This window comes from Haliaeetus albicilla, chromosome 13 (assembly GCF_947461875.1).
Source record: "Haliaeetus albicilla chromosome 13, bHalAlb1.1, whole genome shotgun sequence".
In the NCBI taxonomy this organism is placed as follows: domain Eukaryota; kingdom Metazoa; phylum Chordata; class Aves; order Accipitriformes; family Accipitridae; genus Haliaeetus; species Haliaeetus albicilla.
In genome coordinates, this window is record NC_091495.1 from 20417236 (window position 1) to 20440747 (window position 23512).

Consider the following 23512-nt stretch of genomic DNA (forward strand, 5'->3'; position numbering starts at 1 on the left):
TAAGACTCCTAGCTTATGAAAAAAAGATTGAACCGCTTGACTCATCCTAAGGATGTCCAAAGATGTATGAAGACTGTGTGGATCTCATCAATGTTGGCTGTGTATTAATGCTTACTCATACTAGAAAAGTTACTCTGGAAAATATACAGAACAAAATTAAATGTGTAGGTCTATCAGAGTACCTCAGCTATTCCAGAACTATTTGGTTTAGAGATGAGAACTAGCTCTACATGCTCCCTGCTAAGCCACATTCAGAAAACACCTTGCTACCTGACAAGTTCCTGCCAGGCTACATACCAACACATGGCAACAATTCTGCACAAATCAAAATCTTCATATTTAGAATTAAAAACAAAATCACGACTGAGACTTGGATCTTTCCTTCCCCTCTCTTCATTCCACTGGTCTTTCAACACATAAACTAAAAGACTATCTCCATTCATGGTACTGACAAAACAGCTTTGTCCCCATCTAGCGAAGGACTACAGTACAGACACATCCTAGACAGATCACAACTCTTTGTTCAGCCCTTACATCCAACTGAACAATTAAGAGCAAAAGATTTAAACAAAGCATTGTATAGTAGACTACCGCTGTATGAAAAGTATGAGAGGCTGGCAAAGTAGCAAGAGATACCAATTACATCCACAGTTGCTATGCACCCACCCCCTCATGATAATAAATGGTGCGATTAAGAATGAGGTGACCTGTGAGAAGTGAGAAGTTCTGCTGCTTTTCCTTAATTCTCTTTCCTGGCCACAATCAGCAAGAATCTGATGGATGCAAATCCAAGTCAAATAGCACATTGCAGAAATATGCAACTCCCTACCAATAGCCAGTTAGAATTGCCATGCCACATCTTATTGGTAGACTGCCTTTTGCTTCTCCTTTTCTGTGTAGAATATCTAGTGGCAATCATAACCCTGACTACAGTTTCACACTCAGCAGACCTTAACCTCCTGTGCAAAAGTCAATATATGACCTTGCTGATGGAAAAATAAATTAAAACATACAATAGACAAATACAGCATTATTTTTATAAAATAATCTTATAATTCCCAAAGAGAATAATAGAGATGGGGAGCTAATCCAGAGGTAGTGAAGTAAGGTCATTCTGCAGGGAACGAGGTTTAGCCACCAATCTGAAGCGCAAGGTGCGCTCATATACCCTTCTGAAACTTTTCTCTGCATAGAATTATAAAAGTCCGGGTGACAGTTATAATTGTTTGCAGAGTACAGGTGATGAGAACATGGTCAGAACAGGGAATATACTTCTCCTGCCTCCATTCTGAACTCCAAGTAAAGAAACAAACACACGTAAATTAAGGACTGCCTGAATCCATCCTTTATATCCCAAAATAAGCCACAAAACCTTTTCTCCTTAAAATTCTTTAGGGGAAAAGAAAAAAGAGTATAAATGCTGGAATGCCACAATTAACCTTTCTAGATACCTAGTTTAGACATGCAGGTTGGAAAGCATCAGGATATATACACTAAAAAAATCAGAATTCTGAATAATTTCCTACCTGAACCCAAACCATCAGAAATTTCACAATCAGAACCAAGGATAAGAAGACTCTGATCCCCTAAAGTATATCTGTGTATGCAGTTAGCTTGGCAAATGAGATAAGGTCCTCGGTATATCCTGCTTTTGACCATTCTCCATCCACTACAAATTAGTCTGAACTCTTGAGTCTGTAAGTCTTACATTTTGGGTTTGTTTTTAATTAGAGTTGAGAGAAAACTGGTTTCAGTGGAACACAGCAAGTTTTAGCTTTTTTCCTGAACTAAAGCTCAGACTGAAGCTGTACATTGCTGAAGTTAAAAAAGTTTTAGCAGATACTGCACTATGCAATTCCCACTTTCTGACATTGTTTCAGCCCAGAAGTATATTAAGCAGAAAAAATCATATAATTTCAGTGGTCCTCCACACTCCCTGCTCAGACCAGAATTTTATGGCTGGCAATTTGTGTTTTACTTCACTAGAATAAATGTTATTAGGTACTTAAAACCTGGCACTCTATTTCCATTATGAAGCCTCAGAAAGCTAGTTATACTCACGATGATGAGATTTTTATCCAGCCCCATGAAATCATTAGGTGGCACAGTGTTATTTATAGCAATCACCTGGGCAACATTTTCAAAAGAGAGACAAATTCATACATGTAGCATCAGACCCATTGGAAAAAAAACATTTCATTGCCTAAATTATGTGAGTTCTGCCCATGGTAAGAAATTGCTGTACCATGTTTCTTCTCAGAAAGGGGGAGATAAGTTGAAAATAGAAAGCAATTTAGGGTGGGGTGGGGGGTGGGCAACAACAGGGTGCTGGGTTTTTTGTTTGTTTTGTTTTTAATGTCTTCAGCATTTTGACCCTCAGATAAAACCTCAGAGAAAACTGCAAGGCAAGTTGATGATAATGGCAAAACCCTTCCCTTGCTCCAGGAGACACAGAGAAGGAAAAACAAAAAGCCAAACCAGAAAACGAGGCCCTAATATACAAAACCACATCGGAATCAAAAGCTGGAAACAATAACCCATCTGTATAAGGGAAAACATTAGCTGAAGGAATCTATTAAAGCAAAGCCTCCTTTTAGCTCCTTGAATAGTGTAAATATTACATTAAAAAACAGACGTCAGCTTGTGGGCTTTATAAGGGGCCATATCATTCTTCACTGGAGTAACAACTATGTAACTGCTGTGAAAACAGGATCTTGATAACGTACAAGCCTGCAACATAGCCAAGGTATTATATAGGCTTTGACACTAATTTGGACAAGCTCCATGCCTTGGTGGAAAGTGGAACTTATGACTTCATCCCAAATAGGACTTAACTGAGTTCTGCAAATAGTTGGGACATCTGAACCACTCAAAATGAAACAAAATAAAACAGACTATTGTGTGCACAGCTCAGCTGACCCTGAAAACCTTTCTGCAAATCCTGGGAGACCTGATCCATTTGGCAAGCTGTTCTCTAGAGAGCAGAAGACCTTTAGTGCATGTCATGTCAGTGGGACAAGCATTTGCAATACAAAGAATGCCATAACAGACATAATCAAGAATTATAGACCACTGCCTTTGTTGTGAAACTTTCTACACAGTACCAAACACTAGTGTTACAGGAATCATGTGGAAATGCCAGATATTTATGGCTGAGTGGATCATGAAAATGAAATACAGTGTTTATATGGTAGGTATGTCTTTCAAGATGGTTTCAGTCTTGAAAGAAACAGCATGGGGAAAGCCTGAACAGTAACTGCCTGCATTGAAGTTCTTCTGCGGCAAGCACTGGGTTTCAGTTTCCAGTGATGACACATTGGTATTTTACTCTGCACCAGACAGACCCCAAACAATGTGGAGCAGTACTCTAGAGCATGTCCTGAAAATCTGAGCATGTCAAAGCATTAATAAATACATCCACAAAAATTAGCAACTTCACAAGGCTTCTTTCCTGCAGATGGAGACAGGGAGATGTATATGGTGACATGACAATTAAAACTTGTCCAGGAAATCACTGGGAGAGTTAGGAACAGACACTGATCTGACACTGAATCTGGTGCTCTCTTATTTCTCCCATCATTTATATCAGGTTGTTTTTATGCAATGTAGACAAATCCCAGCTCCCTGGCACCAGCAGGTGCTTGGCATCCCTGCATGTCCAACCATTACATGGACTTTGCCACCACCTGAAGACATGCCCCTGTGGTAAATTGCCAGGGCTGATGACTCATGAAGCCTTCTAACATGCAAACTAAAATAACAGTTTCTCCTTGAACAGATGCATCAAGAAATACACCATATGTTATGGATATATGGATATATACTGCTTTGCACCATTCAGAACAGAATGGGAACATACCTGATGCTGCAAAACGTGGATTTAAAATCTTTCTTGGACAGGGAACCTTGATATCATTCATTGAGCTCCTCTCTATATCGATAAAAACAGTGTGCAAGCACAGAGGAAGAATATGAAATGAGGATACTGTAATAAAAATTCCTGTTCCAGCTTGTTCACTGTATCGTGTCTGGACGCTGCATGCTCAAGTTTATACTTGGGTCACAAAGAATTGCATTTTCCTGCAAAAGCCACTTTAAGGTTAGTGTGGTTCCTCCTCTCAACAGCCTGTACCTCACAGAGCTGAAAGACAGGTTATTTTACCTGGTATGAAGGGTCAGCATCATCACATACAGTTCAGAAAATATAGTTCAAGTCATTACAAGAAACTAATACCTTTTAAGAAAAAGTGAAATATGTTATTTGTCATACTGAGTAAGCCCCTGTAGCTATTTTTTTTATATTTCCCATTAACAGGCAATGGGAATTGGGATCCTGATTACAAATTACTGGGGATTTTTCAGTGTTGTGGGTTTTTTGGTTGAGAAGAAAGCTTTGCTGGGTAAAGATTCTCTGCTTCCCACACTCTTCAGAACAACAGGTTAGCCAGTAAAATGTTCATCTGAGATTTGCAGGATTCAGACTTATGCCCATGTTCTGTTTCAAAGTAGAGGTGCAGGACCCTTTCTCTCCACATGAATATTCTGGCCACTATAAACACGGTGGGTTTTTTGTTTGCTTGGAGGGTGGAAGATGGTTATCACTTGTACTTCATTTCCCACAGTGCTACTCTTCTCCCTTCAGATACTTTTAAAAAAGACTCAACTTATGGCAACATCTGCTGTTAATGCTGAATACAATACAATCTTGTAACACCTTGCACTCTACACTGTCAAAGGTCCTTAAAGAAATTCACGTATGAGGTTTTTCAGTGTCTCTTTCAGTGAGATCAGCAGAAACAGGGAAAATGGGATGCAGACAATTACACAGTTCCCAGTTACACAGGAAATCTGTAGAACAGCCAAGAATCAATCTACACCGAAACTGTACTGCACTCTCATCCAAATCACTGTTCTCCCTTTTTTTCCATCACTGACTTACTGACTTTTCTTCACTTTAAGGAAAAGTTCAGCTCTCAGAAAAACATTTACCTGTTCATTAACACACTGTCCATCCCAGTGGCTATGTCTCTGTTCAGAGCAGCCAAAATTGCATAAATAAAAAGCACTTTCATTAAAAGACACAAAATGTGTTTGATGTGCTGTGGGATGAAATACTAATTCAGAAATGGAGCTAAAATACATCTAAGCTTTTCAGACAGTTTACGCCTCTAAAAAGCTAACCATGTCCTAAGAGATGCTAATTTTGAAACAGGACACACCACAGGACTGAGCCATTCACTAGACAGATGTGGTCACTGCTCCGTTTCTCAGACTCCATGACTAGCATTTACACAAATATTCTCAGGGTTTGGGGGAGGGAGCTATATCCAAGCCTTTTAAGCACAATTTATCCAGAGAGAGAAAAAAAACATTACTTTTCTCCCTGGAATTAAGCTATTGATGTGCAGATAATAATCCTCTGCCACAAAAGCAGCCTACTGTATAACCTATTAAAAAGGGAATATACTTTAATTACCAGCTGGAGCACACAACTGAGGAGTTCTAACTGCTTCTCATAAACATCAGCTATAACCATACACACTTCCAGTTCACTGGATTATGACACAGGAGTATTTTACCTAACATATCACAGGGGGTTTTTTTCTTTTTTTTTTCTTTTTTCTTTTTCTTCGTTTAGCCTGATCCCGCTGTCAGTAACTTGACAGACCTAATAATGACCTCTGATGCTGGTTACTAACCAGCCTTTCAAAGCAAGAATCAAAAGCTTCATATTATTATTTATATCACAAAATGCTTTATACTGCCAAATTGTGGAACACACTGCCACAGAATATAATAAAGTGTAAAAGCATAAAAGTGAAAAAGGGATACATTTATGAAGGATGAGGGTTCCTTCTTAGAAATCTTTTCATAATACTGAGAAGCTTCAATCCTGATGAAATTCACCAGCCTTTAGAAATTAAAATGGACTATCAGTCATTTTTGAAAGATACTGTGCCCTACCAAAGGCTGAAAAACTTTCCAATAAAGTTAAATATATGCTTTGTTTTGAACTGCTTATTCCATCCATCACTTTTTTTGCTTCCCAAGCACCCATAGATATAGCAACTCTAGAAGTTGTACATTGTATACACACAATGTGTCATTTCCAACCTCATCTAACACTCAAAACCACATCAAATTAATTACTTTGAATTGGTATCAGTCTAATGGAGATGAAGGCCATGCTTTTATTTATCTTTGTCATGGTTTAACCCTAGCCAGCAACTAAGCACCACGCAGCCGCCCGCTCACTCACTCCCCCCCCATCCAGTGGGATGGGGGAGAAAATCAGGAAAAGAAGTAAAACTCCTGGGTTGAGATAAGAACAGTTTAATAGAACAGAAAAGAAGAAACTAATAATGATAATGATAACACTAATAAAATGACAACGGTAGTAATAAAAGGATTGGAATGTACAAATGATGCGCAGGGCAATTGCTCACCACCCGCCGACTGACACCCAGCCAGTCCCCGAGCGGCGATTCCCCACCCGCCCTTCCCAGTTCCTACACTAGATGGGACGTCACATGGTATGGAATACCCTGTTGGCCAGTTTGGGTCAGGTGCCCTGGCTGGGCATGAGAAGCTGAAAAATCCTTGACTATAGTCTAAACACTACTGAGCAACAACTGAAAACATCAGTGTTATCAACATTCTTCACATACTGAACTCAAAACATATTACTGTACCAGCTACTAGGAAGACAGTTAACTCTATCCCAGCTGAAACCAGGACAATCTTCGAGAAAACAATGCCAGATTCATTGCATACACACACAGAGATACATATTTTCTCACTGAAAATGGACTGGAATGCCATACATGGCAGATGGAAAGGTTGTTGGTGCAGTGTTATGAGCTGAAGATAAGAATTATTTTTTTCTGAAACCTCAGAAGTCTCAACCACTGATTTTAATGAACTGTATAATTGTAGTGTTAAAACTGAGATTAAGTTTTACAATAACCATAGCTGGCACAAGACTTACTATAAATTACTGATGGAGAGAATCCCATTTTAAGGAACTTTAAATTACAGCAGGGGTGCATAGTACACTTTTAGTTTTATGAACCTTTCTTCTCTTCTCTTTCCTCTTCTGTTGTTTTTTTATCATTCTCCTCAGTATAGACAGATGTAGATTTGCTGCCAGCACTGACTGCATCAGCCTCCTCTCATTTACAGATCATACAGTTGTTCTTGTCCCTCTTCAAACATATTTAGCCCTGCTGTAGGATGGGGATGCCACCATCATCAGGCATTAATTTATGGCTATAGCGCAGTGACCAAGAGGACAACTTGTCCCTGTGTTTACAGAACTACTTAAATGTACAGCTGAGGCCACACTGAATTATCCAGCACTTTCAGCCCTCAGGACAAAGCTTACTTGCCAAATTGAAGTCTACCGGCATTACACATTGTTCCTCCACTGAATGTTTTACCTTTGTCATGGAAGTTGGTCTCATTGGATATGTTCTCCTGACTGTATTGCTGCCTAAAGATCATTCCGTCCTATTAGCTGAAGTCCATACTCACGTTTAAAACCTTTTATATGCCCTATTTTTCACAAGCCTCAAATCAATTGATATTTTGCAGTTGATAAGTGTATAATCTAAATAATGAGCTGCCAAATAAGGCAATTAATGAATTCCTTGCACTTCCAATGAAGAAGTTCTTAGGAGCCTACCTTCCCTCAGCCCATTCTGTATACTTCTTTTGGAGGTCAAGGGAAATGTGCACTATGGAGGATCTTACCAGTCAGGAGGTCAGTTCATGATCATTCTGCTCAGGGGATCTTCAGGAGAAAATGAAACATTTCTCATGGACTCAGCCTGCTCTCCAGGTGTGTGGCTGTGGACTTAGATTGTACTCCTGAACCACACAGCTCTGTCCACACAAACCTGCGGCGAGCTTGAGGTCAGGGTCAAGGTTCTGCAATAATTCCTGTGGCAGGTGAAACCAACAATCTGTCACAATCCCAACAAATCCTAAGTAGGACCAGCAGCAGTGGGACATACTCTATTGTTCCATTAACATCCAAGCTCTGCATTGCCCCTATTACTTTTTACTCTGTGTTACGTAAAGGTACTATGTGTACATTTCCATTCTAGTGTTAACCCTGTTCAGCTTACAGTCAACATGCTGTGGATACAGAAAGTGACTTTTTCTTCACCCATTGTGGTGGGTTGACCCTGGCTGGATGCCAGGTGCCCACCAAAGCCACTCCATCACTCCCCCTCCTCAGCTGGACAGGGGAGAGAAAATATAACAAAGAGCTGGTCGAGTTAAGGACAGGAGACATCACTCACCAGTTACTGTCACGGGCAAAACAGACTCAGCTTGGGGAAAATTAACTCAATTTATTACAAATGAACCAGAGTAGGGTAATGAGAAATAAAACCAAATCTCAGAACACCTTCCCTCTACCGCTCCCTTCTTCCCGGGCACAACTTCACTCCTGGATTCTCTACCAACCCCCGCAGCGGTGCAGGGAGGCGGGGAATGGGGTTTACGGTCAGTTCATCACACGTTATTTTCTGCCGCTTCATCCTCCTCAGGGGGAGGACTCATCACACTCTTCCCCTGCTCCAGTGTGGGTTCCCTCCCATGGGGAGGGTGGGAGGCCAATACATTTGGTGACCCCAACGTGATTCAAACACCCAGATTACTACTTTCCAACAGCACTGTTTTCAACTGTATCCCTACCCCACTAGTATTTACATCATTGGGATCATCTCCTTCCTCACTTCCTTTCCTCCTCCTCCTGGCATTCTTTAGACAATATGAAAAGCCACAGAAGAACCCAGCCTGTGTAACTGAGCTTCCTGTCTGCCACATGCCTGCACTGAAAATTTATCTTTTTGTCCTACTCTGTTTATCTCTAGCAAGCAACCACTTAAAATATTTTCTAAATACAATGAAGTCACCTACCATTCATGGCAGTCACCCTGCATGTTGCTTGATGGTGGGAATGAAATGTCACTAATGGTGCTCAAAGACACATGAAACTACCTAGGACACACCTACCTAGAGTCAGCACAGCTACCTAAGACAAGTTCTTCTGAGAGCACACACAGAATTTGTTAATGCCAAACTCTAAAAGGTTTCTCTTCACTGTCCATGTGTCCACTGTCTGTTTTTCCAGTGACACTGCTGCTTGCTCCAGTTAACTTCTGCTCTGGGCCTTTTACTAAGAGTGATGATAGTTGGATGGTCAGGGCAGCCACATATTTTCTATTTGTCTCCCTCATTTAACCCCAGTCACTATTGAAAAAACAGTGAAGTTAGGAGCTGTCGGACAGGTGAGCAAAGGGAATAAATACAGACTGAGAGGCCCATGGATTTTAAGTTGCTAACCCAATATTTGAGTGTATCATTCAGTGCCTTTGCCTCTCTCCCCTTTCCATAAACTCAGGTAAAAATGTTTTCTTTCTCCCAGCCTTCATGTTTCTCGCCTATTACATCTACAAAATGTTTGGGATGCCAGGTGCATTTCAACAGGTGACTGAGTATCATGGAAGACAATGTGATTTTCACCTCAGTTCAGTTGTGTACCTGAAACTGTCATGTCTGACTATAATGACAACTAAACAATTCTCCAGAACAGTAGAAGGAAACTTCTTTCTTTCTCTTCATGGCTGTCACTAGATCCTGGCAACAATTCTTTACTGTGCCTTTTTCTAACCTTTTCATTGAAAAGATAGGGAATTCAGCAGCTCTTCCTACCCAGTGTTCACTGGCTTTGAAAGGCTGGTGGGCCTTTAGTGAAATTCAGAATACAGAGAAGAGTGAGCCCTAGTCTGTGCAAAAGCTGCTTCTCACATACCAGAGAAATATGCTAGTTATTTTCATATTCCTTGCTCTTGCTTGTCCTCCTAAGACTAATCTGAACAGTGAGAACTGTGTTGTACACAGTATATATTATTATTGCATACTATCAGCAGGACTGACTGAATTGTGGAGACCCAGAACTTTTTCAAGAGGACAGACAAGGACAGAACATAATCCAGTGACAGCAACTAAATCACACAATCAGCATTTACACGTACTTCCCATACAGCAGAATTAGATTGCTCACAATTATTTTTGTTCTTAAGTACAGCAAATGACACCATTTTAGTAGGTTGACAGCTGGATAAATGTTTTCTTTTTTTTTTTTCTCTTCTTTTTTTTTTCGTCTTTTTTTTCCATGGTAGGATCAAATCTGCTCCCACTGAGCTCTCCCGAACTCCCACAGAATGCAAGCCAAATGTGAAACACAGCATTAGGCATGATGACAACAATTTTCCAACTATCACTGTATAAACTCAGGACTGTTTTAGGCCTGATTTTTGAGAAGTGTTGAGTGCTAACTTCAACCGGAGCACTAGTAGCACACCTGAAAAATGCAGAACTATAAGAGGGACACCCAAATTCTACATATTCAGAACATCTACAGCAAATACCACAGCAAGTTTATGGCATTTATGTCTTCATCAGTCTGAACAAAAGAGCTGGAAATGTATTTTCTAAGCAACAGCTAACCTTTCTTGTTGGAGAGAGAGAGAGGGGAAGAAACTAAAAATATTCCATGCTGTTCCCATGCAAGGGTGGGGAAGAGAAGACTTTTCAATGATACATAAATAAATATATAATTTCAAATCCCTGACCCAAAATAATCTCTTATACCAAGATAAATAAATGAGTCTGTAACTGTTAGTATTGCAGCATGGAAAACAAAAACCAAGTAAAACGAACGATTTGGAAAAACTCCTTATCTCCTCTTATGTCTGCTACAATGTGGTCTTTTACGTATCATGATTCCAAGCTGTAATAATGATATATCAGCTGAATTGTGCAAGCATTTTTGCCCCCTTGACACAAAATTCATCCTTTAAACCACTACAAGAATGACTCCAAGAAAAAAAAATGTATTTTTAAGAGGAGTCTCGCACATCATTAAGCCTACCATATTGTTTCTCAAAGTAACCACTTCAGGGTACTTGCTATAGAAGGGAAAATATCAAGGAAAAAAACCATGAAGACACAGTTACAGAACTTAATGATAAACCATACAAAATGGTCAATATTTCTTCTCAGGTATGCACAAGGAATAATGGGGTTTACACCAACAAATTTATACTTATGTGAGATGAGAAAAAAGCCTAAATTCATTATAAGGAACTATAAAAGAATGAGATGGTGTCTTATATGAATCTCAAGTTTTATTCTTCCAGCAAGAAAAAATTCTCTGCATTAAATAATGTAGAAGGAAATGTATATCATTTTAGGCCTTACTTTACACTGTATTAACCATGTTGCCCAAATTTTGGAGCTACTACTTCAGCCTACTACACACGCTAACAGGTGCCATTAACCAAACAGCTCTTTCACATCGAAAAGACCCAAATACACCACTACTCAGAAAATGTGTGTATTATTTGCTGCATTAGTGACACTCTTGCTGCATTTTGGTTTTTGCCACTATGTCCCGTGGTTGTCATAGGCCAGAGTTTCTGAATTTACTGCTCTAAAGCCTATTTGCATTTATAACAGAGTAATTTTTGAAGCCACGTGTCTGTCTTCCATACCTAGTTTATAGATACTGGAATGACCCAATGTCAGCATCAAGCTAACAAATCATCCCAAACATCTAAGCATGAAGTCATTCTGTTAACAGAAAAAGGAACAGATGCTGGTGGGAAAAAAAGCAAGTTAACTCCACAATTGCTGGCATTTTCCAAACATCCAGCTGAAGGAATGCCGCGGTTTGTAAAGGGCAACATCCTCCCACTGTGACTTACCAGTGTTATGAGATTTCCACTGAGCCATAGGCTAACTGAAAGCAAGTCTATTTCCAGAGAATTCATTTGAGAAATCCCACATTTCAGACTGTTTCACCAGCAGTCTCCTGAGCTAAGGAAGTCACGCAGTCACTCAGACCAAAACCAACCATGGATTCCAGGCACTGGGAGGGAACCAAACAACATCTTCTGTACAGCCTATTTAAGGAGTTGGTCTCACGGCAATAATACAGGAGATAGACAGTAAGTTGCACAGAGCCTTACTGTTGCCCCCTTTCTTTATAGGGCCATACAACTGCTTTCCTAGTTTGATTTATGGTCAGTTCAGAGAACCACAAAACAATTTAGGATGGAATAGGCCATGGGAAGAGAGGACCTGCTCAAAGCAGAGCTAATTTCAAAGTTAGATCAGGTTGTTCAGGTCATTGTCAAGGCTTGAATACTGAGTTAAATTAAAATGTTGACTGAAGAGCTGCCACAAACTTCTAAAGCATCGGTAGGAAGAGAAACCATTTTCTAATGCACCAAAGACTTCAGATAAAGTCTAATTCTCTGGCTTTGGGTGGTCTTTGCCCTGTGGTCATCAGATATCCTCACTGTTTAGCCAGCAATACACTTGCACTAAGCACTCCAAGTCTCACACAGCCAGCCTCCTACTGTCTACCAAATGCTTTTGCTTTTAGGCTATCACATGTGCTGTGAGGGTTACTGTGTGTTTTTCAGAGTTCCCATGGAAAAAGAGAGCAGAAGCACTGCACCCACCCACCCACACTCCCCTTAAATAATTCATGCAAGGCTGGGAAAAAAACTCTTATGAAGTCACATGCAAGCCTCATCAAACTGAGAGTTCTTACAAATGGCTTCTTAAATACTGCAGCAAATCATCTTGTGTGTTCATGTCTGCTGCTCCCAGATACAGCTTGTGGAATAACAACAACTCTGAAGAAGAGAACTTATAAGGGACACATTAAATGCTCCTTATAGCTATAAATCCATAACCAAAAGAGTTTAATATTTCAAATCAATAACAGACTCTAAGAGTATTTCAGAGAGGGGAAAAAATACCACAGGAAGGTAGAATTGAAACAATACAACTTCAAACCATCCACTTCATTTATTATGAGACAACCACATGCTTGGCACTCTTCATACAGAAAGGATGAACCCCAAAGGGCTTTTGTAGCTTGGATCAGACAACACAAAACCAAAACCCCACACTCAGACAACACAATGGCGTGATCTTCATCTGGTATATTGTACCACTAAATGAGACCAGATGAAGATCGATTTTCTCTCTTCTTTAGGGAATATCTTATCTTCCTCTGAATATCTCCATTTATATCTCCTACTTTAAAGTAGGAACCCAAAGAAATGAACACTGTCCTACAGTAAGAATTGCAGAACTCCTATCTAAATACAACAGATGTAATGCAGCCTCCTGCTCTTAGAGCCTCCATATAGAGCCTTAAATGCAAAGAAAAGACCTCAGGGTTTTGGGAGAAAAGCCCTGCCAGTTCATTTTAGCTGAGAAATAACTGCCTCTCCATCTTAACCAAGTTAAAACTATACTTCACAGTGCAAAAAACACAGAACAGAGCAACCCAAGAACAAACAGTAGGTGCAGGAACTTTCACTCCATTCAGAAAGTTTTCCCCAAAGGCAAGGAGGACTCCAGGTTTTATATTCACATCCATATTCTGCTTCATCCCTGATAGGCTAAGGTAATTATATCAAAAGCTACAAAAGCAGCTTAGATTCCTCCAGCAGATTTCATTTGTTTTGTTTTTTTTTATATATATATACACACACACACACATATATATATGAATTTATATTATACATATGAATTAATTTTTATATTTATAGTTTTAACAGAAGGATGAATCCAAGGTATAGGGTGAATTGCACTCTCTAGAAGCTGGAACTGTAGCTGGGTTTCAAGCAGGGTTTATAGCATTAATACAGCCTGGGTTTGGATTGGAAATTTTGTTTAGAACTCTGCAAGAGTCTGAAGGCAGGTGGGGCATGGGTATGGAGGACAGAAGTATCTTACTCTATATCCAGCTGCACAATATCAAGCTATACCTTTTATGGTGACATTTTGCTGACAATGCAAATCTCAAGGGCAAAGCCCAAAGAGAAACTCTCAAAGAAAGAAAAAAACCCAAAACTGACATCTAGACATTATCTTAATTAACGTTAGACAGCCAGCACGGGACCAAAGTGGGAGTTTGTGAAATTGAGCTGCAAATGGTATAAAAAGACTGCAGTAAAACTTCTAAAAGTTAAAGCCTGACTAAGGCTAGGATTCCCCAGGGCATTCTGAAGCCTAATGTAGGGCTGGATGCAGCCCTCACATTAGGAAAAGGGAACTGAACACAAGGTGATGCAGCAGTATCTGCTGCTTCTTTGTGGAAGAGGTGTAAACCTTCTCTAGAAGGGTATCTGGGGCACTCTGCACCTGGACTGCAGAGTCACTGGTTTCAGCATTGACCTGCGACCTCAATCCAAAGGACTTGGACTCCTTAGTGATTGTTTAATGCACAAAAGTGCCTTCTACTCCATCCTTCCTGCTCCTTGCAGTGAGCTCCCCCATGTCTGGAGACTTCGTCACAAAATCCATTCCTACAAGAATACCTTAGAAGACAGGTGCAGCAAGGAAAAAGAATGAACAGTGCTTAAACTGAAAATATATTCATATTTTTAAGATTGTATCTTAAAAAAAGAGAAAAGGGAAAAGGGAAAGAAGGAATGTTTTATGCAGCCAAGGCATGTGTATATAGTGCAGGGAAAAGGTATGAGATGATGGCATGGCCAGAACCTTGCCACAGAGTTTCCTAACTTTGCTACTCTTTCTTTCAGGTAGACAAAAATGCATTTATATATAAATATAATAATGAAAAGTTCTTTGAAATTATACAATAATTTAGATCAAAGACCTTTAGAACCAAGGAGTTTCCTGACTCCTATTCTCATATTCAGTTTACTAGGGTTTTTTTATTCATCAGGTAGATGAAAAATATAATTGACAGATATTAAAAAAATAATTGCAGGGGATGGAATCATAAGGAAATTCTCTTTTCTGCATATTGGCTGTTACAGAGTATGGTTCAGATAAATTTTCCTCAGAATTTTTAAAGCCTATTTTGCTGTTGTGGAGAAGCCTTTCTGTGTTTCGCATAATAGAAAAAGTATAATCAATTTAAGGATTATAAGCATGTACTCTTTTTTTCAGATGCCGTAAATGCCTCTTTCCAGAAAGCTGCAGTGTGCTCATTATTGCTTTACTACTTGAGTTTGAATGATTTCACTTGAGTAGGTAAAGCACAATCAACTCAAAACAGCCATTCTAGGGTACAACTAAAATCAGAAGAGTACAAAATAACTCCAAAATATCTAGGAGAGCTCAAATAGTTATTAGGATTAAGATTTTTGTTGGTTTTGTTTATTTGTTTGGAGACAAGCTGTATGATACAGATAGTTCAGTTTGACTGCACTTTGGAAAGAGATTTGCTACCAATTTTTCCCTCAAAGAAACACGGAAGTAAAAAAACCCCTAACTTGTTTAACTCTGCAAAATGTGCACTTCTTACTAAAATCTGCTCAACTGAAGGCTTACAAATTAGTCTCTGGAGGCAAGAAAGGCCATAAAAAGAAAACAACTTCACTTGATTTTCAATAGTAATAAGTCTAAGAGCTTGTAGGATTGTACAGAAGGCAATAAGCTATTGCCTGCACAATGAGGCCTCGTTCTTAGAAATGCAGACTGCAATCAAAGCAATGTGTGCCAAAGCAGTGCAATACCTGCATTTTCTACCCTTTGGGGGATACCAATATGAGCTCATTTTGCAGGTGAAATAATTGAGCTGACAATTTTTGCTTTCCATATCATTATTTGATCAGTATTTAATGAGATTATGTACTTTAGTACCAGCTTCTGGTAAACCAGCACTGAATATCACAGTTTTCTAAACCTTGACATCAGAAATTTACAAATAAATACATCTGAAATCATGGTCTAGTGCTTGGCCTAATTCCTGCAAAACATATAACTAGTGGGAAATCTAGAGATAATTTTACAGGAAAGAATTATGGAAGTGGATTATGTGCTTTATGTAAGTCTAAATTTCAGCTGATGGTGAGACATGAAGATTATCCTAACCAAAACCAGAATAAAGTACCTGAACTGGGGGATGATGTCATTTGCATTCTGTCTACATATGGCTTTACTTATATCTCAATATAATATCAGGGGAAGTTCATACTACAGAGAAAGAGGCAGTCTGAAACATGTAGTACTGGTGTTTTGGGTAGAAGGTCAGGGTGCTGTCAGTGGTGACTGAATAATGATTCTTTTGATGCAAATTAAGACAACTACATCTCTCATTGTCCACTCTGTACTGATTAATGGCAAGGTAGAGGACAGCTGAGACTGAGAACACATTAACATTTTCCTTGCAAATAGCTACTCCACAAATGAAAGTGAAGCATTCACTATAGCTGCTAGCTGAAGCTACTCCTTTAGATCAAATCACTGGTTTTTAGAACTAATGGTTTCAGATATGAACCTAGGATGGACAAAAGTGACCAAAGCAAGTATGGCTGTATAATATTGTGTGAACTCTCCTCTGTAGATATCACCCACAATCATGAAATTTCAATCCAGAACTGCATCTCCTTTGAGTACCATGGAATGTTGACTGGTAAGTTGTGCCCCTGGCAAATAACTTTAAGTGCACAAACATACATGTCTTCCCCCATTTCTTCAGAAAGGTTTGGTATCAGAAACAGCTGGAATGAGTTTTTTGATACAATAGTGACTTTCTGCTACCATGTTGGGAACAAATACCATACAAGATTATATCTAAAGTCTAACTGCCAAGATAAATGTGCCTACAACAATGACTAATCTTCATTTGTGCAAGTAACATTTGTTTACTTGAAACAATCCACTAATCTCACCACCTTTAGACCAAATCAGGAAGCTCTGACCTTCTGTTACTTTTAGACTAGAAAAGTCATCTGAGGTTAAGGATTGTGAACAGTTACCTCAGCCAGGACTACTTGACCTTCTAGTTCACAGTGTTTTCACTTGCCACATTACAAAACGTACAGCCCTTGCTTCCCGGTAAACTCAAAGAACCCAACATCAGCAAGACAGAGCTCTCTGGGGGCTTGTCCTGGATGGCTAACAGTGTTCTGCCAAGTGAGGAATTGGGCCCTTTGTGGCTAAAATTAGATTACAAATTCTTCAGGGGAGAGCTTTCCTCTAAAGGGAAGCCTGCAACAAGCTTCTCTGTCACTGTAAAACAATGATGATAGGTAAATTAGTTAGTAGGCTACAGAGAGAGAGATGTCATCACGGATCATCTGACTGCTTGTGAAAGAAACAATGAATAATATTGAACAGTTAAAGTTTCAAGTAATTGAAAGTATCTACAAGGTAATGAATAGACATCTGGCAACAGTATCCTGTTCCAGTTAGCACATCATTCTGGATAGCTGGAGTTCAGCTAACTGAGGTTGCACTATAAATGCATTATAAAGATTTTCCAGTATGCAGCTTCTTTAACTCTGGAGGTCTTCAGATTCTTATATCAAATCCACTGCTTTAAAAAGAAAAGAAAAAAAAAAAAAGGAAAGAAAGAAAAAAAAGAAAAAAAGTGTAATGGAGTGAAACCAACCAACATATTTAATACATTAAAGCCTGAATATTCCTGCCAAGGCTGACTGGTCTGGGAGGTGGAATGTGTGGTTCTCTAAGACAGCTACAAATAGATCCTCTCCCACCAAAGCTGAAAAAGCCAGCTGAGCCAGCCAGCAAAAATGTAAAGCAGACATTAACCACAGCAGCCTGCACCTTCCCTCTACTTGCAAGCTCTCTGTACCAGCAGGAAAAAGAACGGAGAGAGCACCCAAGACAACTGAGCCTAGACTGCTCTTACGCACTTCCTGAATTATTGCTAGCTCAGAGGCACTGTAACTGGTTTGTTGCTATTAACTTCCCCACGTGATGCATTTCAACCAAAAGCAATACATGTGCAAAGCACCCATCTGATTGGTTTGACTGAGGTTTTCTTTAATTACATGGTAAGAAAGCAAGCTAATTTCCTCTCCCCCCCATCCCCCCACTCCCCCAAACCCCCGCAGAAAGAGAGGCAGCAAACACAACCTCAGAAAGACCATCATCAGGGTTTCAATCTGCCATCTTCTGTACTGAAATCTAAGGCTCCTCTTTCAGGTTCTGATATATGGATTTACATACAAAGACTAATGCTCTCATAGCATGACTTGCACATTTGGGAAATAAAACTCACCACACCTTTTTCCCCTAACAATTATTGTTAATGAATACATACTGTTGGGACTATCTTTGTTTCTGAGTGTTTCCTTCCTAGAGCAGCAAAACTTTTCCACCACACCACTCCTGCAAGAATTCTTCTTTTATAAGTTTCACAACAGTGATACAACTTGTCAATTCACTTGGCCATCATTCTGCCAGTGACAAAATACTTAGTGTGATACATCAGCCTCTGATTTACTGCCCCTTTCACTGGTTCATCAGAAATTTGAAGACCTTGAATGGAGAAGCGTTATGTAGAAATTGATAGGAGCAGGTCTTCTTCACTTTCCAGTGCAATACAGAACGTTTCCTACAAGCTCTGGAAGACCTTGAACTACCAAGTTTTAATACATCACTATTATTATGTACTTTACAGAAATTTGAAGACATCTTGAAAGATTTCAGAATACATTTTCTATTCTAAGCAACCTACAAAAGTTTTTAAAAATTCCTTAAAAAATTTCCATGATAGCTTTTCTTCCAGCTCAAAGAAAAAAGAAAAAAAAAAATACCTCAAACTAAACCCAAAACCAAACGTGCAAAAGATTCAGAATGGGACAACATGATTTTAACTTGTTAACATCCTTTTCAGAAATCACACATGCATACACTACTTATAAGAAAGTTGTGTAATATTCATGCTGATAAAAATCCTTACATCACTTAATCATGTTCTTGAGTAAACAGTAGATAAACATGTAGTTCAAATCTAGATGTATATCAGTAATAATGTACGTGCACACAGAATTTATTGGTGAGCTACTTCAGTTGGGACAACAGTAGTACCTTCTTTTTGCTGCAGTAAATCTGCCATTTCTTCTCTGGAGGGAGTGCAAACATAGCCTCTCTGTTCTTGTCTGTAAGATCCAATTCATCCTGGAGATTGTGAAAAAGAAAAACAGAAAAACAACAGTCAACAGCTGCATTGGTAACTTCTAATAGGTTGAGAGGAGTCTGGACCAGGTATGGTGACTAGCCTTCAATCAAAAGGCAGAGGACTTAGTGGCTCCCAAAGGCTCCAAAGATTATTGGTTTCATAATTTTTACCTTGCTACTGCAAGTTCTCCCTGTCAGAGCAGAACCTATGAAGAGAGGCAGCCTGAACAACTCCCATGTCAAACTTCCATTACTAATGATTAGTCAAGGATGGGAAAGACCACATGAAAGGCATGAAGTGAAAAACCCAAAGCACTGGCTTATGTGACACAGACACTCCTTATGACTCTTAAAGAAAGGCTAAAAATTCAATACACTTTTTTCCTGGCCTGCAGTACCAGCTTGGTCTTCCATAGAAGGAGAACAGTGAAATCACTGTATCTTTTAAACAAAGGTCACAAGACAGTTGTCTAGTGGCAGTGATGTCAACAGCAACCTACAGGTTGAAAGGTTTGGCCAGATGTTTGTCCTCTGAACCACACAGTCCCCAGCAAAAGACAACCAGCTTTTCAGACATAAAGGAAATATCTCCACACAGCATCACACCAGGTTGAACAGACCAGCAAATTCAGTCTCTGTTAAGAAAAGTGAGTTCAGTGGAACACACCCTTTTAGAGCCTAGCCAACCTACAAAATGAAGGATAATGCTGTGATCTGGAACTGACTCCCAACTCTGTTACAAGCTCCCTCTGGATACACCACCGAATTCCCTAGCTTTGGTTTCTCTTCTGTAAAAGGTGGATAACAATAGACTCTCTTCCTGTACAATATGTCTATAAAATCATCAAAGCAGAGACTGCTACTTGCTCTGTGTTTATTCAGCACTGACCAGAACAGGGCTCCAATCACAGTTGACAGTTTCAGGTCCTAATGGGAAGGAAACAAATAAGAATGGTCTTCATAGCAAGCAGCCTGCATGAGCAGGGACAGACGAAGATGTCTAAATGAGAGTTTCAGCAATATAAAGACAAGCTTCCAATAATGTTTCAATGATTCAGTTTTGGCAGGGTTTTCTTCTTCCTATATATTTGAAAGTGTTTGGAGAAGGGGTCCAATATCAAGATGACACTGCAGCACTAAGAATGCTGCACATGCAGATTCTGGAACCCACACTAACCTAGCCCAAGCAGAGACAATACCTCTTTAACTCAGCCCAACAATGGCTCATTTGGAAAGGGTTCAAGGCTGGGAAACTTGTGAAAACAGTGAGCTAAATTGCACACTGAGCCTGGTAGCGGCTGCTGACAGATTTAAAAGCCTGTAGAGATTTCAGCTGCAAAAAGGTACAAAAGAAATGCAAACAGTAACAAGGCAAGGTCAGTGCCAGCAGCCTAAGGTAGAAGAAGCTGGAGGGATTTTTTTAAACAAGAAAAAGTTTAAAGGCAAAAAAAACCCCAAAAAATTTTAGCTGTGCAAAAAAAGTGCAAACCATGTGGAAATGTTTAGGGTGAGTTTCCAAACAGGGGGGCAGCCAAGTGAGGCAAGGAGTTTTATTCTTGCTACACACAATTAGAAAGCTCAGGCCAGGATCACATTCTTGGGGAGAGAGGGAGAGTGAAACGACATGTAAGGTCTTAAGACAAGTGAAGGAATGCTGTTGGAGGTCAAGCATGTGGGAGGGAAAGGAGGGACAGACAGGGAATCAGAAATGCCAGGTTTGGAAGAACCACCAAAGAGGCCAGAACACACATCTGAAATGAGCTGGCTGGGCTCAGCTAAATTCTTAGAAAAATTATGATTGTTTTATTGAACTGCTTAATGATCTCAGCCTTTTTTTCTTTTTTTTTTTAATTTTCCTTTTTAAATAACGACCAACTAACTCGGTTTTCTAATCCATACTGCTCTTTCCAGAGTCTGATGGCAGATTAGACAAGCAGCAAAAGCTCTTCCCAGAAGCTGTGTACAAAACTGAATGACGATCTCAACCAATATAGTTCAAGACAACCATTTCATCAAAAGAACGCTCCTATTGACTAAAACCACCCAGAGGGCAGGATGCTGACACTTAGAGGCTTCTAGACACTGCCCTGGACACTGGCAGTATCAGGGACATAAAGAGCACTCTGCCTTCAATGAGGCAATGAGAATATGCAACTTCCAGTCATGCAATTTGCATCCTGATAGCATGACATTCTTTTCAGGGCAGAAGCCTAGAAAGGCAGTTTGAAAGGATGGAAGATCTAGTGGGAACAAAGAGCATCCACACCCTACTTCATTGTGACTCAGGAGGGTAGATTAAGCCAGAACATTAGGAGTCATCACATTAGCGTAGGTAACACAGTAACAAGGAAACTGCTCTGGTTTCCAGGCATAATGTGATCCTCAGAGGCAGACCTAAACATACCTGACTGGAAAATAGCACATGGAGGATGGATTACCCTTCCTTTTGAAACAGCTAGTGTTTGTCTTTGTTAGGAGGCAAAATGCTGGGTTCTAATCCCCAGGTCAGATGAGCAAGTAGCAAGCATGCATATTCAGCAGGGAAAGAGACACTTTCTCCAGAATGCAAAGCAGCAGTCAAGCTCTTCAACACCCTTTCCTGAAGGTAGTCTTCAGCAAGTGTGCTCCTTCACCGAGAAGAAGAAAAGAGTGGGAGGAACAAAAGAGGCCTACATGCCCCCCTCTAACTAGACCATTAATCAAATCCCACCTTATAAAGAACCAAGAAATCCCTGCAAAATATAAGAAACATGAACACTTTTTCTGGAACCCTCCAAATCATCTTACTTCTATCCCCGACCCCTTTCTATAGAAGGGGATCAGAAGACCACAGTGACTGCACAGGAAGCCCCTGGATCTAACTAAGAAAAAAGATCCTGGATCAGGCAGACCATTTTCCTGTTCTGACTCAGGATCCTAACAGACAGCACATGAGGAAACTTGCTGCCTTGGAGGGAAGCAGGAGGAGCAACAGAAAGAATAAATTTCAGAAGATTAATTTGGTCCATGAATAGGTCATCCTGACACATACTGACAGAGGCAGATCTGTCAGTATGGAGAACTTCAGACCCTAGAGTTAGCGCACTGACAGCAAGCAGCTATTGAAGAAGAAAGGAATTGCAAAGGTTGGCAGGAAAGGGGAAGAACTACAAACTCTGCATGCAGTTATCATCATCAAGTCGGAGCCAGGCTGAGGAAGGTGATATGACCGAATGCCCAGGGAGCAAATGTAAAGGGCAAGAAAAAAGGGTCGGTCACAATAAAGCAGGGAAAACACCCTCCTCCATCACCTGTGCCAGTTTCCCAACAGAAATGTAGTAACTCCTCTTCTGTGCCTTGGATGGGCAGCTCAGTTCCAGCAATTTATGCCAGCATGACCCTGCACAATGGAGCTCAGCCTCCCGGCTCTTAAAAATACTTGAAGTTGCAAGTGTTCTCATGAAACACAGATTAAAAAGATACTTGCCAGGCTGGCCTGAGGGAGATGTAAAGTATCTCCAGTTAATATTCCTTACATTTCTCTCCTTTATCTATTTCCTATTTTATTTTATTTACTGAGAGGGGGATACATTCAGTTAATTTCACTTTCGTGTGGGCGTTTATTTTACTTACACAGATTGAATTTCAGTGATAAAACATTTAAAAGGTACTGGAGCTGGATTTGAGGTTCAAATCTTTCCAGTCCAGTTCTCAGGCCAAAATGGAAGATGGCCTCCATTCAAAATGGCTACATCCCAAGGAAATAAGAGACAGAGAGAAAGAAAGGGAACAAAAAGGAAGAATGGGTAGGAAACATAAACCCAGTATTTCATGGGATTTAAACCCACTTTATGTCCCTTGGTTTTGGGAACTTTCATCAAAGTGTGAAAGCTGGATTTGGTGCTAGGTAGCCATCACCTTGATAATGGTATCATTGAAAGCCCTGGAAGAGCCAAACAGAAAAGTATTTCTCACTTAAACTGGGCAGCACTTTTCTTAGTGACATGAAATGAAATTAATATAGAGAAAAAGTAATATTTTGGGAATGTAGAAGAGTGGTTCACTTGGAGAGAGAACCACTAAAGGAGAAGTTTTAACACCTACTAACATGCCTGCCTCTCTAAAGGAGAACATTTAACGCCTACCAACACCTCTGTACTGAGATGTGTATTGCATCTCCACCATTCAGTCATCTGTGGAAAGGCAGGACAGAATCACAGGATAGCTGTTCCTTCACCAGTCTACTTCACCTAGCCTTGCAAGAATACTTATACAGTCCATAGGAATTTTGGAATTTAAATAGGGAAAACTTGAAATAGTTTGAAAGGCAAACTTAGTAAGATACTCAAAGACACAATGAGACTTCCCATTTTCAACATATCAATGCTGAAGCCACAGCAGGGGTAGGATGGAAATCTCAACACTATAAGTATACAGAGTGTTAGGGCTTCAGGGCTCCAGCACCTCTTGGCTTCAAATCAGAATGCTGGAGACCAAAAGACGCAAACTTGGTTCTCCAAGGATATTTGGACAC

The 23512-nt window shown here is 39.9% G+C and overlaps 1 protein-coding gene across 4 annotated transcripts in view; it reads right to left on the reverse strand.

Annotated features, from left to right (window-relative positions):
* The window catches only part of DAAM2 (dishevelled associated activator of morphogenesis 2), a 208746-nt gene that overhangs the window by 84899 nt on the left and 100335 nt on the right, over positions 1-23512 (reverse strand). For all 4 annotated transcript variants that reach the window (XM_069800362.1, XM_069800363.1, XM_069800361.1 and 1 more), the window contains one exon: positions 18910-18999. In XM_069800362.1, coding sequence (XP_069656463.1) covers positions 18910-18999 — 90 coding nt within the window. The remainder of the gene's footprint in view (positions 1-18909; positions 19000-23512) is intronic.